Source organism: Haliotis rubra, unplaced genomic scaffold (assembly GCF_003918875.1).
Source record: "Haliotis rubra isolate DU_JTF1 unplaced genomic scaffold, ASM391887v1 Scf47, whole genome shotgun sequence".
Taxonomy (NCBI): Eukaryota; Metazoa; Mollusca; class Gastropoda; order Lepetellida; family Haliotidae; genus Haliotis; species Haliotis rubra.
In genome coordinates this window covers 1,906,267-1,925,240 of record NW_025767157.1, presented here as the reverse complement: position 1 = coordinate 1,925,240, position 18,974 = coordinate 1,906,267, and the positions used below count along the sequence as shown (strand labels likewise).

General features: G+C 36.5%; 1 protein-coding gene across 1 annotated transcript; it reads left to right on the top strand.

The window, feature by feature from the left end:
• The first annotated feature begins 1,434 nt into the window (after window positions 1-1,434).
• On the top strand, window positions 1,435-18,328 carry LOC124290635 (forkhead box protein O-like). Its single transcript, XM_046727405.1, is given in 3 exon segments — window positions 1,435-2,032; window positions 9,937-10,679; window positions 10,681-18,328. Coding segments are annotated over 3 exon segments (1,923 nt in total). The 5' UTR covers window positions 1,435-1,684; the 3' UTR covers window positions 11,513-18,328.
• The last annotated feature ends 646 nt before the right edge of the window (window positions 18,329-18,974 follow it).

Here is an 18,974-nt window from a genome sequence, read left to right as displayed (position 1 = left end):
ACGCAATTTGCCGTTAGTGATTCCTACCTTTTGAAATATCTAAAATAGATTTGCTTTCTTCAGTTCTAAAAATAAGTAAATATCATGACTGAGATAACAGAAGACAACAAAATATATTCATTTCACGAACTGTCCAATCCTGGATCCAGGACCAATGCCGTATTCATCATTGAAAGGTGATATTGACAGCAATACATGTTCACAACTATGTTGTATTTATATCACTAATAATGTGCTTGTACAAGGTCACATTGTCAAAGGTCCGACAACAAGGGCATTTTGGTTGAATATACATGGGCTGTAGGTGCATGTGACCGTTGCAAGACCTTTTTTGTAGCCTGGTAGTGTTTTTTTTTTCTTTTCTTTTTCTTTTTTTAGTTGTTGTTTTTTTCCCCGGCGGAACGAAGTTTAACTGCAGGAAAAGAAATCATTGTCATCCCAAATATGACAATTCAGAGGACACAATGTGCATGCGCTACGTTATAATTATTCTTATTTACTCATGTAATTTATTGTTTTTGTAACACTTGAATGTGTCTGATAGGCTGCCCTAATTCAATATCTTTGACCATATTCATATGTACGTCTTTTAAATCAGTTTCGTCATATATGTGTTATTTAAATCGCAGTGCATTTGTAGTTTTAATTAACAACCCCTGAAATAACCCAAGAACGCACTTTTTAAAGAATTTACACATATGCTGGTTATTTTAATGACATTATTTATGTAGTTTCCTGGTGATTTATAGTCTACGGTTCCGTAGGGTTGTAGATCGATACATATATGTCGTTAACTTGTTACGAGTATTTAAACTAGTTTTAAATTCTGTGATAAACTACTGGTTGTTTTTCTGTCCTTTGTTGGACGTTTTTTAAAGTAATATTTACGTTTAAATTGTTCAAGTCGCATTATGTCTGAAATATTGCTGACACCGCTTAAGATAATATAACTCACTCACTTGTGTATGCTGTTGGTACAAATATGAACCTTGATTAATCTTTGAACTTAATCTTATAATTTATTGTGCATTTACCGTATCTTTGTTAAAAAAATATCTGTTCTTCCGCAGTTTGGTAGATGCTTCTTCATTAACATAATATTTACTGCAAAAGGTACTAAGTCTGGGTGCAACAAGTTTTTTTTTTTTTTCTTATTGTGAAAGCCTCAAGGACTATCACGAGTGAATATAAGAAATCCTTTCCCCTAGCAGCACACGGCCAATAACGTTTACACATTTTTGGCGGCATAAATCTGTGCGTGCAACACGCGCCAACTTACTGTTATGATTTGCCAATGTCACGTTAGCTGCGAGAGAAACTAGGACGAGCTCGGAGCGAGGAAGTTTCCCGTCTGCGCAGATACCGACTGCGCACATGCGCATGATATCACCACCACATGTATGCAAATCACCCGTGACAACAAATACGTCATCAGGTCTCCCCAAGATCTGGAGCGAGGTAGTAGAGTAAAGTAATGGCCGTATGGTATGTTGGATGATAGCTCACTAGCCAGCATTAGGATACCATATTACATCGCAGATTGGAGTGTCAGTGACTGTTGGCAGCTCCATTACGTGAGCCTATGGATGTTTAACTTTGTCTGAAGTGTGGAATATGTGGGCTGAGGACGAATACCACGGTGTGTTCTAGATATTAAGTGTTACGTTCATTTGCAAAACGCAAGATGGACGCTGCAGACATAGATCCTAATTTTGAGCCTCAAACTAGGGCAAGATCTAACACCTGGCCTCTGCGACCGAATCGGGAGATTCTTGATGCCCAGAATAGCCCCGTGTCAGAGGATTCTTCCACTGAAAATCACAAGGAGAAAGATCCACTCGGATTAAACACTAAAAAGAGTGGGTCAAGACGAAATGCGTGGGGAAACTTATCATATGCGGATTTGATAACGAAAGCTATCCAAAGTTCACCTGAAAAGCGTTTGACTCTATCTCAAATATACGACTGGATGGTACAAAATGTTCCTTATTTCAAAGATAAAGGCGACAGTACGAGCTCAGCTGGCTGGAAGGTTAGTTTTATGTGCAATATTATCCGACCTAATTAGCTAACGTACGGTTGTGAAGGTTTGCATAGAGGCCAGTGACTTATATATCTGTATATTATGAAAATGTCGGGTTGACAGTTATAGTCGTATATACTAAAACAACAGTAGCGTGCATTCTGTCACCACTACTTCCGATTTGGGGGATGTGCGTCACTTTTCAGGTTCCGTATTATGTTAAAGGTCACGTCTTGCAGGACACGAGTTTACGTGAGTAGAATGTTTGGAGAGAACGCCCCTCGCTCGCTGTAGGTCTCCTCAAACGCTAAAATTAACTCTTCCCTTTGTAAAGACACCTCTTGAGTTTATAATTGATCGTTTGTCACACTCATTAATCAACCGATTATATCACATCGGTTACTCTGATCAAGTCGTTGGAGATAATGCGTTCAGACTGTCATGATCGTCACCTGCAACACTGCCCGTTAATTAGCCGTGACAGATTGTAATTAATGTGTGATTTCAGTTGCGTTAACAATTCGTTACATGAACAACACGGGCTAACGGGATCTCTCCGCTTGTGAAGCTAACATGGAAATTCCCATCTCTTTGTTTACAAACATTAGCGTGAATAAGTCACGTGGGTGCCCAATGTATACAATGTAGTAATTGTAAGCAAACATTACATAGGCTAACAGTTAGAAACACTTATTGTGTCAAGTTGTCCAACACTTTGTTGTTTGTCGAAGATATAACATGTGAAAGCATGATAGCTTGATGAACATGTGTCAGAATTATGAACTGAAATATAAGGGTTGTTGACATCCATTTTTTCCCACCTTTCACTCAACTACTGGCAGGTTTAACCTACATTTATACAATATGTAATATGATAGTTTTTCGGAACGCAAACTTGTTCGAATGAGTCATTCCATTTGTACCACAGCTGTGAATTCCAATGTTATGGTAACAGATTCCTGTAAAATTATTTCTTCATTTAGTAGTTCAAATTAGATTCATATTCAATAACTGGATGAAACCTTATATGTTTTTAAAATATATTTTTATATATTTTTATTCATATGGATGGCAGTGTAGTAATTGAAATGTGAGTTAATTGAAGGTTGCTGTTACCGTATATGAATTGAGGTGACCACCTAATTTTAATTGTTTTCATGTGTGGGACATGATACAGAACCTGTTGAGGACTGTTCTTGTTACAAACACTTGATGGTACTGTTAAATGTCTTTTGCTGAGAAACTGTAATTCAGGTATTGGATGTTTGACAAGGGTATCTGTTCCATTTTTTTCAAAGATACTTGAAAACTTTGTTTATGGAGCTATGATAATATTATGACAAGGACACTAGGCGGTGCTTTTAGTGCTGGCGATTAGGTGACTCACTCAGAGAGTGGGTTCAAATCCTCACTGGGACTCCCAAGATTACTAGAATCTGTACTTTACTGAGAAAGTGTAACCCCAAATATTACGTGTTATATGGTACAATTTATTTATTTTTTTACAGTTTGTATGATGAAAGAGCCTTCGATTTGTGATTCTCTAAAATACTATAAACTATGTTCTTAACAAGCATACTTATAATGAACTGAAAGATATAACAAACTTCTTTTTTGGTCATTGCCTCTTGTATAATTTAGTTGAAATGTGAAATACAAACTATGGTTATAACTGACTAAATTTAGTTGTATCTTTGAGTTTGTTAACAGTAGTTTCCAGCATATGTTTTAAGTTTGTATTAGATATTAAATATCAAAACTGTTTCTTGATCATCCAAACAGTAATGAAAGTTTCTTTTCCTTCAGGAATTGAATGAAATTGATTACTTATTTTAATGTATAGAATATGGCGCTGGCAGGGTATTTTGCCAGGTCATGAACATGTTGAATCACTCAAGCATGCCCGATATACTTTCGTTGCACTCCAGTGATTTAATATCATACATAATTCACAGCATTCCCTTTGACTCAACTTTGATCTAACACCTGACCTCTTTTCCTTTTACTTCGAGAATAATAATAATTTATAATAGATGTTGGAAAGTAGCTTGTTTCCCCTGAGGTCATGGCTACTTCAGAGGTGTGTACACACTCTGTAGGTAGAACAGTGAGTACATCTGAGTGCTCCATAGTACTGTGCCTTTGTACATGCATATTTATATATATATATTGTATCAGTTGGCTATGCATGTGTCGGTGGCAACTGTAGTATAATAATTAATTGTATGAAGTCTCATTTGTCTTTAATTACATGTATGTACATATATTTTCAAGTTAATTGACTCACTTAATTAAGTATATATATCTTTGGTTGTTTTTCTGGGTCTCCCCTTGTAGCATATTGAACTACATTAAAAGAATTATTATCATTGGAATTAATGTTTCCCATCACTGTTCACCAAGGCATGGGTGAGATCGTAGCCTGGGACCATCATCAATTCCATTTACAGAACTTAGTCAACTCTAAACTTTAGGATGCCATCTCTGAAATTTTGGAATCAGAGATGTTAACCTGACTGAATCTTTATTAAAAAAAATGTAAAGTTGACAGATCAGAAAAACATCCTCTACAGGCCTGTTGAAGAAAACCAGTAGAGAACAACCAAACTATGGAATATGATCCCACAAATTACTGACTGTTGCAGTACACATTGCATCATGATTAATACCTGCCATTATTGTCAGTGGAGACCGGGATAAACTGAAAGCATACACACGTTTGATTTACTGTGTTTGGTTCCTTTAAGAATGTGGAGGATTGTATGGTTGTGATGCAGATGTTACTGGGATTGTGTCTTGTTTGTAATGTTTGTAGCTGTTCCTGTTTAAAGTGTGTAGCTATAAGACTAATGAATTTCTATTGGAGTGAAAGAGTTTCCTGTAATGCTTCAACAATTACTTCCCCACAAGAGTCACTCAAAAGTAGTACGACTTTCATCAGAGTGTATGTAGTTCAAAGGAATTTATGTCACCAAAAAGAATAGTTATCATCCACTTCCACAAAGTGCAATGTAAGAAGTAGATTTAGGCTTATTCAGATGTTACTAGTGGCGTGTTAATGTGTTTTTATTTATCTGTAAAGAATATAAAGATAGTGTTAAGAGAATGATGTTGATAGGGATCAAAATCCGGCAGTGGTTATTTATATATTAATGTGTTATTTCCCGTGACTAGTGGCTAAGTACCTGCACTATACCCAACTGGAAACCAGTATTCTCAGAAGCAGCACCTCTGATGTATTTTGTTGCATTGTTTTCTGTCCAAAGCAGTTAGTTCATATTAGGGTAATGTTTTATACTGGTGTCAAACCCTTCCATATTTCTCAGTGAAAGTTAGCAACTATATTATACTAGTTAGGACATGTGCTAATCAATTTCACCGAATTTCTTTTCCTTTTTAAGAATGAGAGTATGGTGCGGAATGTGAATAATGCTTTCATTGTGTTGGCTTCATTTGTCATTCTATTTGTATACATGAAAACAATATTATGACAAAAGGACTTGATTATTTTCACAAAGTCAAAGAAGTCTCATTGTTTTTTTAAACATGCTGAAATAAGTAACTGAATGTTTTGGAAAGCATACAAGTTTTATGTAAAACTGAAGTTAAATCCTTTGTCATTTTGCAAAAACAATGGTGAAAGAGAAAAACCAATTTTGCCAGATGCATGTGGATATTTGGCATATTTGTTATGTTTTTGTCCTCATTCCAGCGTTAGGGACAGGCAAGGTGAGAAGTGCTACTAGGCAGGAATAGGAGACACTCCCACAGAAGTCACAGAGTACAGTTCACTCCACTCCAGCAAAACACTTACCCTAATCTGTCTGCAAATATTACTGATAGCTGTCTTATTTACTAAGTATCAAAATGAAGTTGTTCTTGACTACAGTTAATCTTGCATTTAAATTCACCAAATGATTATTTAAAAGGGCAGTAATTTGATCTTGTCAGTGGTAATAATATGCTGTATGACCATAAACCTCAGTGACCCCTCTACTCTGCTGTATTCCAAACACTGTTTGAGTATTCATCATGATATGTGCGCTCATGAGTGATTCTTGGATTGCCCTCAGTTGTTAAAAATTTGGTACTTACAAGCACGTTTATATATATTTTAATGTAAGTGTATGGTTTTGTAAGAATACTTTTTTCTTCATTTTTATTAAACACACTGTAGTTTAAATTACAGTTACTTTGGCTCTAAAGATACTCCACTTGTCATATCCAGCTCAGTTTGTCCAAACTTTGTTCATAAATTACACAAAAAATAATAAATTGATTTTTCTTCTAAAAACATTCTGTGAGACAATTCACAACATCAGTACTGTTTTACATGGTGTAGCTACTGAAGGAAATTTATCAAACCTGCAAAAGTGTAAGAATTACAATGTACAAAATATCAAAAAGGTGGGATACTTTATTACTCATCAGCTTCTATAATGCCAATTAAACAGATAATTCTTCATATCCAATGCAAGTACTAATTTCGACAAGTTTACATTATTTTCTTCAGAAGTGAGTAATCTCATTACAAAAAAACTCATATAAAGTAGAACAATTGTGTATGTGAGTGGCCTCTAAACATCCACATTTGACTGCTGACACAGTGTATATATTCAACACAGTGAAATGCTTTGATTGGCATTTCTAGAAGTTGAGTAAATAACAAAATGTATGTCATTGTGGAGGAACTTCCGGTTTAAATAACCTGAAAATGTTATCGATAAAATATATTTTCTCAGTTACACACCACCTTCTGGAATGCCATTCAAACAAATAATAAGATGTCTACTTGTCAGTATCATTCAAGCATGAGAACAGTATAAGAAGCTACACCAAAACATCGCTAATGCAATAAACCACATGTTCTTTGAAGGACAATTAGAAGTGATGAACATTAACAAAAGATGTTTTGGATATCAACTTCATTATTTGTTAAGACATGAAGTTATCCTGAAGAAGGAGTTATATTTAACACTGAAACATTGTAGTTAACAAATAAAGAAGTTGATACATGTATCACCAAAATCTTATACTCAAACCGCAAGTAGTTGTCCCAAAGTTTTACTATTTCCTATGAACATTGAATGAAAAAGGACATATTTTCTTTAGGTGCATTATGCAATATAAGATTTAGACACATCTATCCTACATGTCAGTTTACGCCATGTGGACATTTCTTTTATTGACTTGATAGAAATGCTATAATCCCTCATTTTTATCTTTTAGCTCTTGTGACAAATTCTTAGCATTTTCTGAAGTGTGAATTGAGAGATACTAGATTTATGTGAACTCAAGCATTTTTGCTGAAGGCAGTTTACCTATGTGAAAGGCATGCTGGGAAGGCCATGGAGTAGGTCTTTTCATAGTTTCAATATCGCGACTTTGATCAGTTTCTTTATCATGGCTAAATACCTCTCAGCTCCCCAATACTTTAATGTTGATGAACAACTTATAACATGCACCAAAGGGGTTGTTTCATGACAAGTAGCGAAGTAGCTTCCAGTACCGGACACGTACACACTGCTGAGGAAAAAGAAACAAGTCTTCAGTAACAGCTGTAGGTGCCATTGTCTGGGTTAGCGACATCAATCAATCTTGCTGGGACATAAGCCAGTCAACATTAATGCATCTACTTCTAAGGTTATTCTGAAGGACATACATCATGCTATAAAATCCTTCAAAGGAATCACACATTTTTGAGAAATATATATCCACAACTCACAAAGGTTCTGTTTTAGAGAAGTTAAATGCATGTATTGTTGTTACATATCCAATCACATTTCCATGGTATTTGATATTGTTTAGAAACCCGAGAGGTTTTTGGATATGAATGATGCATCTTGAAGAGATCCTACACCTGTTGATCACCAACAACCTGTTGTGGTTGCTCATGTACAATGTTTTTGGTGTCAGTAGTCTGTGTTAAACCACAAATGACAGCTGATAGAAATTGTTATGAAAGAAATGTAAAGAGAAATCTGTAAGGACAGACTGGCATTGATTTTCACACATGTCTTTTATGGTTGTATTATATAATTGCACAAGAGATTCAGTACCTCTTGTACATTGTGAATGACCCTGCTGTACTGCTCCCTGTGTGGAGCTGAGTGTTAGCACACATATACTGGTTTGAGAGCACTCCCAGTCAGGCTGCTATATATAGGCTGACATTGTAGCAGGCTTGGGTCAGCGTTATTAACCCACTTTCTAGGAATGAACATTTGGTATTGACATTACTGATGCATATTGTTATTCCAGTATATAGATGTGTGAGAAATGCAAATGTTCATTGACCATAGAATGCTCGCTTTGGCCACTGTTGTCCGAGCGGCCGTTGAAGGCTTATAGTATTGCTGGGCAAGGGAGGAGGAAGAGAATAAAGTTGAATATTCATGCTGTGAGCTGGCACTGGGCCAATAAAGGGAAACAGAGTCTCATGAAATAGCTGTGTACTTTTACAGCGTTCACTCAAAGCTGAAGAGGAAGTATGACATGTTTTGTTACGTTATCATTCATGTTTCTGAACATCTACTTTCCTGCCTTGACCATAATTAAAAATGTGTTTAAGGTTTTTTTTATTCAATATTTTCATTTTCCTATCTTGAGTGAAAAGTAGCAATAATTTTCTACTTTTATAAATTTTTGTATTTTGACAGTTAGTAGCAGTTGTCTTTTTCAACAAACTAAGTACTCTGAGATATATACTCAGCGTACTGGAGGGTCAACGGAGGTTAAAAGTGGTCTTCAGCAACCCATGCTTGTCATAAGAGCCAACTACTGGGATCGGTTGGTCAGGCTCAGTGACTTGGTTTATGTATGCCATGGTATGCCAGCTAAATAAAACGATGCTCATGACATCAAGCACTGGATTGTTTGGTCCAGACTTGATTATTTACAGACTGTTGTCATATAGCTGGAAAACTGCTGAGTGAGGCATTAAACAACAAACAAACTGAAGGGTTGCCTAGGTGTGTGAGGTGTCAAACATGAACGTACGCCAACAAGCATCAGTTGGTCATATTTTACAGAAAAAAACTGTTCATAACAAATAATCATAAAATATAATGAAAAGGAGTCCAGAGACTTTCTTCCTGAAAGTGTGGTAATGTAGACTTGCCACATATTGACTTGCATGGATATATTTGTTTCAGGATCTGTATGACAGACAACAGTTGGTCATGAGTATTTTGACAACTTTTTATAACTTTTTATCTCCTATTATCTGCATGACAACTCAGTAGTTACACTAAGTATACATTTCATGGTTATGTAACTAATTTTCATTAACAGGATATGAGATCAGGATATTCTTTATGTAAATAACATAAAAAGAATAATTTAATATCAATGATGCATAAAGATCAGTATGACAGAGGACGTCCTTGGATTTATGATTAATGGGTATTTGTTCAAATGAAATAAGGAGGTGTTTGATTCTTTTGAAGGAATTAATGTTGCAAAGGTGTAAAGATCTATTATCATGAAAAAGTAGAAACTGTATAATGATAAGACATATAATTATTGTATACAGTGGGATTTATGTAGGCCTGGTCCGAGACCGATATTCAACCCCAAGACTGCCTCAAAGAGTAATAAAAATTATCATTTCAAATATGAATTTTGTTAATTTTCACAGGAGTTATGAAAGCAAGAACATTATTACAAATCAAATTTTGACCAGTGTCCTGTGTTTTCCCAAATTTGCCTGTCAAAGGCCATGTGGTTAACATGTTTTGAGTCCTAGATAAATCATGGTTATATTTATTGACCAACTGTTTCTGTTGCAGACTGCAAGATGTGCAAGACTTCAAAAGTAAAAATAACATTTAGATATCGTTGCATCCATTCAATGTTTTCATTGTTACTTGCATTTGTAATTTAACTTACATTTTGTATGCTTTGTTTTCCAGAATTCGATTCGGCATAACTTGTCCTTGCACAGTCGCTTCATGCGTATTCAGAATGAAGGAACAGGCAAGAGTTCTTGGTGGGTTATCAACCCAGATGCCAAGCCAGGGAAGACTCCCAGACGGAGGGCAGGTAGCATGGAAACCAAAAACTATGAAAAGAAGCGTGGTCGTGTTAAGAAGAAAGTGGAAGCTCTAAGAGCTGCTTTAGAAGCTGGTGGCAGTCCATCATCAGCTTCAGAGGACTTTTTAGATACAACCTTTGGCTTTGACTTTCGACCACGAGCTAGTTCTAATGCTAGTAGCTGTGGCCGGCTCTCTCCCATTCAGGCTGCTGTAGAACCAGATTTACATGATAACCAGGTACCCCCAATGTCTCCTATACCATGGGGACCTGAAGTGGATTCAGGGAATTTCTGTTATAGTTCTGATGGATTTACAGATCAGTTAGTGGACACTCTAGTGGACAGTATGAAACTAGCAGAACCAAATAACATAGGTTTGACAGGTTCTGAAAGTTTAGATTTGGTAGGGAATGGGTTGCAAGAACAATTCATGCAGAATGGTTCTAACAATGATTTGACTATGTCTGATTTCAATCAAAATTCAAATTATAGTCAAAATGGAAGTTTCAGTGGTCAGTTTGGTAACCTCCCAGCCCCACCACCTTACCCTGAGTCATTGCAACGCAACACTCAATCCCCTGCCCAGCAGCCTGTGCCTCAAACAGTGATGAGCAACCTGGAGTGTAGCCATCTCTAACAGTCGTTTCAACAACTTGGGTTTACGACAGAATCTGTTCAGGCAGCAAGATTTGTACCAGCAGGATTCTGGCATGAGCCAGGACTTGGCAGCCCAACTAAACACAACCAATCAGCTGACCATCAACACACAGCCTCAGATGACATCACCTTCTCGATCTCCACAACAGGCCAGCCCAATTGGATATGGGAATGGGTTCAGTCCAAGTGTTTCCCCTCAGCCCCACCCAGGTCAACCGCGCCAGCTCTCCCCACAGCCGCAGCAGATGTCTCCTCAGCAGGCTCCAGGATCCCCAGCATCTGGCTCAGCAACTGCCCAGCCCCGGACGGTGCTGCAACAGCAGCTCCAAACTTCCAATGACTCCATCCTGCGAGCAGCCCTCACACAGGGAGGGGCAGCCATGAGTTACACCCTGCCCACCACGACTGCCAGTCACTCACAGTTCTCACAGATGAACATGCCTTACTCCCGTGCCCAATTGAATGGCCCAGTTTCAACCACATGTAACAATATGGAGAGTCAAGACTCCAACATGGATGAGGTCCTCGCTACTCAGCTTGGCCAGCAGATTAACAACCAGAGAAGCCAAACAAATTTACAGTCGGGAAGCTTTCCAAACACAGGCTCTGGCAACATGAACACTGGACCTGTGGAAGGAGATGTACCTATTGATATAGATATAGAAAACTTGATATTTGGATTGGACTGTGATCTTGATCAGATCATTAAACAAGAGTTGTCTCTAGAAGGCAAATTAGACTTTAACTTTGATGGGAGTGCCAATGTTCCTCCAGCCACAAATAAGAATACTGTTTGATGATACTCATGGTGGCGTTATAACATCTTAGTGCTGTACTTATGTGATGTGATGTATTGTGATGTGACAATGTATGAGGAACCATGGCTAATGTGAAACCAGTATGGATTCTGTGGCACAAGGATGGTGAGGCAATGGTAGCTATATAGGGCAGCATGCCTGTTTGCTAGCAGGCAAGCAGAGACATTTGGAGATCAGGGAGGTTGTCGGTCATGAGACTGATATTACAGGTGGATACATACAAGAAACCAACTTCTACTGCTACAAATGTCAAATCAACATACATTCATAGATTACATGCACTATGAATGCACTTACGGTTGTATGACATGTATATTTAGTGCATGTTTGGATTACATATGAAACAAGTACACAAGGACTGTTCCCTTTGGGTGTCAAGATACAGTAATGTTGAGAAATACAGGCCATGACTTCTGTATCAAGTGTTGTCAAGAGCCAGGCCTAATGCAGTGTTTACCTCGTGTAATAGCTGAAGGTGGCTATTTTACAGGATATACTATTTCCCTATAAACTAGACAATGTACATACTTCTGCCAGTGACTAAGAACACCTTCATTCATGTGTCAACAGAATTGGGATGTGGCATCCAGACGATTCACACATTTTTCATAATGAACTGATCACCTTCATAATATTGTGGTTGACATCTAATTTATATATTTGATGAATTTCTTGTTTCATTTGCCAGTAGTTTGTCTTAGAGATGAGACATTTAGTGGATCTTGTTCATCATTGCTCCAGCCAACTTCCCTATTCAGAAATGAGAATGTTCATAGCATCATGTAGATTCCCACTTTCATTTGAAATATATGTGAATGTTCACTGTGTTGAAACAAGAACCTGTCTGTACACAGTCAGTTGAAGTATGTGTTCATTTGTAACCAAGAGTAAAAGACATTTTGCATGTATTGCAAAGATTCGATACTTAATTATTAAGATAGGAAGTCAGTTTTTGTAATACATCTTTTAAACAAATTGGTTTGTTGTACAAGGCTGCCAATCAAGCCAGTATGAGATAACTCAATGGCATGAAACTGCCAAAGGTAGTAAAAATACATTTCTGTTGAAATTAGGCATGTTAAAGAATCACAATTTGAAGTAGTATTGAAACAGTTTGTGATATGGTTGATGCTTGTTGATAATTTATGAAAGTCTGCATTCAGTGTATACATACTTTGTTACATGTACAAATTTTAAGCAACCAAGTGTTTGTTGCATTGGTGTCTTATATAGTGCTGTCTGTCGATGTCCTGAATTATAACAGGGATGCCACTTGCTGGATGGAAAAATTGGATGTGATAGTAAACCTGTCTCTTATGGAGGAACATTCCTGCCTATACAGACTTTTATTGTTTAAAGTGTCAATGGATTTTTACTAATATTATTGTGAATCACAGAAGAGTCTAAGCTTTTGAAAGTTGTTATGTTTTGAAAGCAGGGGATTATTTCTAAATATTTAGTGGATGGGGTAAACTTTGACTGAGATTCTTGTTATAATTTCTTTCCCAGAACGTTAAAAAATTGGTTTCCATTATCAGTGTTTTCAAAGTTTTTTTCATTTTTCATTGAATGTTTTGACTGAGCATCAGTTCTGTTATCTCAAAACCATTTATGAAGGTGACAAGCCAGGCTCAGAAAATAGGGCCATGTCAACATGTGCATGAAGGAATGTTTCTCTAATGTTACTAAGTTTATAGCATTTAGCAATACAAGAGACTTGTGCCAAGAGAAATAATATGACCTGGAGGATTTTGTGTCGTTCAAAAGCGATCATAATTACAAATATTCACTCATATATGATTGTTGTAATAGTTGCCAAACATTTAATCAGATGTAATTTTGAAAGAAGGTTAATTCCTTAGAATTAAGGATTTTAACCATAATACCTCATTGTTGTCACTCAAATGTGACATCAACAAAGGTGCGCCCTTGGAAATCAGTGTACCTTTTACTCATTGCGCATAATGAAGTCAACTAGTATAACAGGTGACATTTCAAATAGTTGAGCATTATTTGCCAGTTTTGTTGGATCAGAGGGAAAATGAAATTATCCGCATTATAATATATTTTTGACATTTGGAAGGATCAAATTGGAAGTTGCTTTTGCTGAATTCAACATTATGACATTTTGATGCTCAATTGATTTAGTGTGCAGAGTTTTTACCTGCTTCCACGATTACCTGTTGCAACTGAGGTCAGCTGTACCTGAAGCAATTGACTTAACACTGGATATCTAACTGCATAGGTGCTCTGAAGTTAGTATTTCAAGTTCTGTTAGACATGTTCGGTGGCTTTAGGGCCATTCTTATTTTTACCACAAAATGAGCTTTCTTTATCATCTTGAAGACAGCAAAGTTACAGCTGGTACTTGGTGTCTCCAAAGATAATGTAGCTGTAGGACAAAGGGGTCACCTGCAGTGTCAGTCTGTCACTCTCTCATGACACTGATATATTGTCTAGGTCTGGTGCTCTTCCAGTAGTGAATTAACAGTTAATCAAGTAGGGGAAGGGGAAAGATTTCTGATGAGTGGACACATCTGATAAGTATAGATGATGAGTCTACTAGGTTTGTAAGGACATTCTTTCTTTGATATGTATGTCCAAGCCAGTGTTAAGTTAAATGCAGATAGGTTCAGATATTTCTCAGGAAAATTATTGACTCTTCTCCTTTCTCTCTCATTAATGAATACAAGAAAACGTTGTTTGTTGATTTGTCTGTTGTATATCAGTGTATATAAGGTGTACATTTTTAAAGTGAGTTGATTTTCTGACTTCTTGTTCTTAACTCATAGCTATAATTGTTTAAATGGTGGATCAGCTCCATGACTGAGTATCCCAACCTGTGATGTTTGAGTGTTTGAATGAGGTGTGAGTATATATTTATATAGTTTTGTTATTTAACCTGAGAGGAATAGCCAGGCTTTTCTACCCTTATCACACATTCACTAGTTAAATTTATTATTAGTTGTTAATGATTTGTCGTTTTTGTTTTGATGTAGAAAATGCAGTGCTAGGTCATTTTGCCATTCAAAATGAGTAAGGTAAATGAACATAATATGGAAAGTGTCTTTTGTCTTTGTGTCTATCAATGGAATGAATGGTACGAGACTTCTTAAAGCCTTATATTGTTACGATATTATACCAAGATGGTCAGTATTTGGTGATATTCCACAGCAAGTTTCCGATTGTCCCACCCCAATCACGCCATCAGTGTCTGCGCAGTTGACTCACTAGTATCCTCTCTACCACCTGACGGTCAAAGAAAGACAGCTTCTTGTTTAAGGTTAAATTGATAAAAACATTTAAAATAAACATGTTTATAAATAATTGCATAAATAGTAGGGTTATTTGCAAAAATGTTTTTGATGTATCATTTCTATACTGGACTTGTGCATGATCCAGAATTCAGGACAGTTGAGAATTAATGTACATGAGCTGTATACTTAGCATACCACTATCCATTGGTTAAACAGAATTCACCAAATCTAATTGTAGTCATGAAATTATATTGTGATAGATGGAAGCACTATCCCCTCCATTAATGAAGCAACATGGTTTCCACATTTTCCTCTTTATACCAGATTTTGTTTAATATCATGACAAACACAGACACTGGGACTTGCAAGTTCTGAATGCTCACATTCTGAAACATTAGTTAAGAACATGATTACTTGTTACATTAGGACTGCAATGAAATAAATGCATTTCATTATTGTTGAAGACTTTATTTCATCAACTTATCAATATGTTGCCCAGTAGTGTCTACTTTCAATATAGTGCTTCTCAAATATCACTAGTTTTACTGTAGTTGTATTCCATATCTATTGCAGTGGATCTTAATACATTTTCTGGCTTCACAAATTTATTACAGCTTTTACACTGAAACTATGGAAAGAAATTTGGATACTCCAGAAATTTGGCTCATCTGAGCCAAACTTTGGAAGCCATAAACTTGCATTTTCACCTTCTTCTCTTGTACTTCTTTCTTCTCCATACTGCTTGACACATCAAGATAAATCTTGGTGTTTGTATTCCTGGCCACAGGGGATTAGTGGGGGATGTCTTTTTCATTCAGGGTATCATAATATGAAACAGGCATAGCTTTCCAGACTTGTGCATACTGTCATTGTGATTTTTACATATCCATTTCAGTATGAATTGACAATTCAATCCTGCTGTCAGTTGATAGGCTGAATTTCAAATGGCTGTAAATCTTTAAAATATTAACCAAATTGGTAAAATCTATTTTACTGCTTAAGAGCTGATGTCTATTTGTAATGATAGCCATTTTGGTTATGAAAATATTCTGCTGAGGTCATCCTTACCAGGAAGCTAGACATCAAATAGTTCACCATTTGTCCGTAACAGTCAGTCACCCTGATAAAGACTAAACACAAAATTTTCCTAAAATATCAATGTCTATGCATACACTTTACCATTTGCATACTTCCGAATTGGGTCAGCAATACTTCCGATGAGCCAGTTGAGCTATGTAGTCTTTGGGTTGCCTTCTCATTAACATGTAGTCGCAAGAAAGGTGTAACTTCAGTTTGGTGTGCACACTGCATAGCAGTATAGAAGCCAGTTCTTTTTAAATAGATGTGTCGACAATAAATACATCACAGAGTGCATATTTAATCATAAATGCACAGAAAAGTAGACAACACAATATCAGCAACATTGTTCAGCTCAATAATGTATTGCAAACCCTGACCAATTTATTTTCAGCCAATCAAGTAACAGTAGTCAGTCAGTGGTCATGACCTAATATTTGTTCAGCACATGGAAGCGTAAATGAAAAACATACTGTTTGTTCAGTCAATCAAGTGCCACCTGATCAGTTGCTATTTATTTATTTGAAATTAGTTCTCAACATCACAGATGTCCATTTTTTGATGATCCCAGTGTAAATAATAACATTGTAGGGATTCACATACAAATAATAACCAAAAACTCAAGGTCCCAAGGATGCCAAAAATATCTAACACTGCAATTACATTTTTTAGTTATTTTTCTAACTCATTTGTAATGTCTTGGTCCTATTACTACTGTAGATGTCACTGTGTGTCCATGACTGATCAGCATTGCTAGACCTAGTAAATGTTTATTTGGCATTTGTGTGGGAGATTCCCCCTCCATCTGTTACAGTACCTGTGATCTTGAAGTAAAATTATTAAGATTGTGCCTTGTCTATACAACTGCACACAAGTAAAATAGCATAATCCTATCTTACTGTACTATCCGTTTCAAACTTACGACTTAACCATATTGTCCACAAACTGCAGATAAGTAAAGAATTCTGGTAGTGCCATACACAATAATGGCAAGTGATTTAAATCATTTCCTGTTGGCCATTTGACATTTTGTGAAAATATTTTCCTCTGTGATGTCAAACCTTAGGTATTGAAAAAAAGTTCTTTGTTGGGGGACAGGATTGACACTTATAAAACAGTAACAGGCATTACCATATGCCCTTGTAAAAGGTTACTTTCTATAGAAAATGAATTGAAATTCTGTTGTTTCATATTGCTGTTAGATTTCATCTGTTTGGTCACTATCTCAGGACATGATGACTGCCTTTAACATAAAGCATTTGATCGTTATATTATCGGTCATTTGAGTAATAGACAACTTATTCTGTTTTTAATCCATTAATGTGATAGGTAATCAATACCTAGTGCCTTGTTCTTGATTTATCACATATGGTGTCACGTTGAATTAGAAACTTTCAAGGCAGTGATACCTTTAGCAATTGTTTGATGGTGTACATGCTACAGGTCTGCTCTACATGCATGTTTCCCTAAACCAAATTATCTTTGTTTAATTGAAAGGAAGTTACCAAATTTCTGATCAGTAGAATATTTGTTGAAGAATAAATTTACCTAATTTACCAGTGATATCCGTCGACCTTTGTTGGTTTAGGGTAAACTGATTCATGCTGGAGCTGTCCTTTTGCATTGTTTGGGTTGCAGTCAGTTTTCGAATTGATTGTATCAGAACTAAAAATAATATTTTCATTGCTATCAAAATGGTAGCATGTGTTTTATCTTGGTGATATTTTAGAATCAAGTTCAGATTTTAAGTGTTCTGTTGAAATCATAGAGAGATTGTTTTTATTTTCTTTATATATTGGGCATTTGCTGAAGTCTTTTGAAAGATGATGCCCTTCCCATGTCCTAACATACAGTATATCATATGAATATATATAAATATATTTTTGCGTACGATGTACATGATAATTTGTTCAGTTTGCAGAGTTTGAGGAATGTTGTTCTGTGGGATGTTCATGTGATTAAGTACGTTATAGAACAGCTATAGATATTCCTCATGTAACTAAATCATAGGCATGTTGAGATTTGACTCGCTACACTCCTGTGAGGCACCAGCAGGATGTGTAATATGTGTTGGTCTAAAAGACTCAAGATTATATTGTACAAAGTGAGTTTATGATCATGCTTACCGCAGTAGTGTCACATTCAGAGCTCTGTTTTCTTGACAATGCCAGCATTGTTAGAACAGGGATCTTATTGCATTCATTATGTTCAGTTTTATTATTCTATCATAACCTTTTTAGTTGAAATGTTATTAATGTAACATGTAATTCTGACATGTGTTTTATTTGATATTGAATCCCCAGTGCTAGTGTAGTGTACTGAGAACAGGTTAATTAGGTCCAGTCCGGCTTACTCCCATTGTCCTAGAGTCAGTCCAAGTGTATTCGCAGAAAGGAAACATATCAACATTGTGCTCGCTTGTTGTTTTATTGTCACATGCTCAATAAACTCATAAAAGGAATAAGCCGTATTTTTGTTACTACTCATGTATGGCTGTTGCAGAAGTTTTATTTGTGTGTTAATCACATGTGAGGTGGCCTTTGGATGTTAGTTTCGATATTAGTTGGTACCTCTTAAGTCTGCTGAAGAAAATGTGTATAAGCTCATCTGAATGAACTCAAGTGAGCTTATGCCTGGGTATGTTGGACCCTCGTATTTCTGTGTCCGTTGTGTCCATGGTATGGACTTCTCAAAACCGCTGCCAAATGATAAACCGTTTCACGCTTGTCATGGTGCTGTTGGGAGTGATGGCGTCAGGCTTCAGTATGAGCAGGAAGCACAAAGACCTTTGAGAAAATTGAGGAGCCTGCCTCTGTCAGAAATGTGACCATATCTAATTGATTTTGATATAATCAGACAGAAGTATTGGACACACCCTGCTATAATGAACACTGTAATTACAAGGATCGGAGGTACGAATGAACCCAATCGGCAAAGTGGTGCAACACGCATTGGGATTCTAAATTTTAACAGTAGAGTATCCAGTACAGTCGGTGATTATGAGAACGAACGATACCACCACATAATCTGGCTAGCTAAACGAAATAATGAACTTCACTGAATTTGTCTGCGTTCAAAGAACCTGTAGCTTGTACAACAAAACGTAA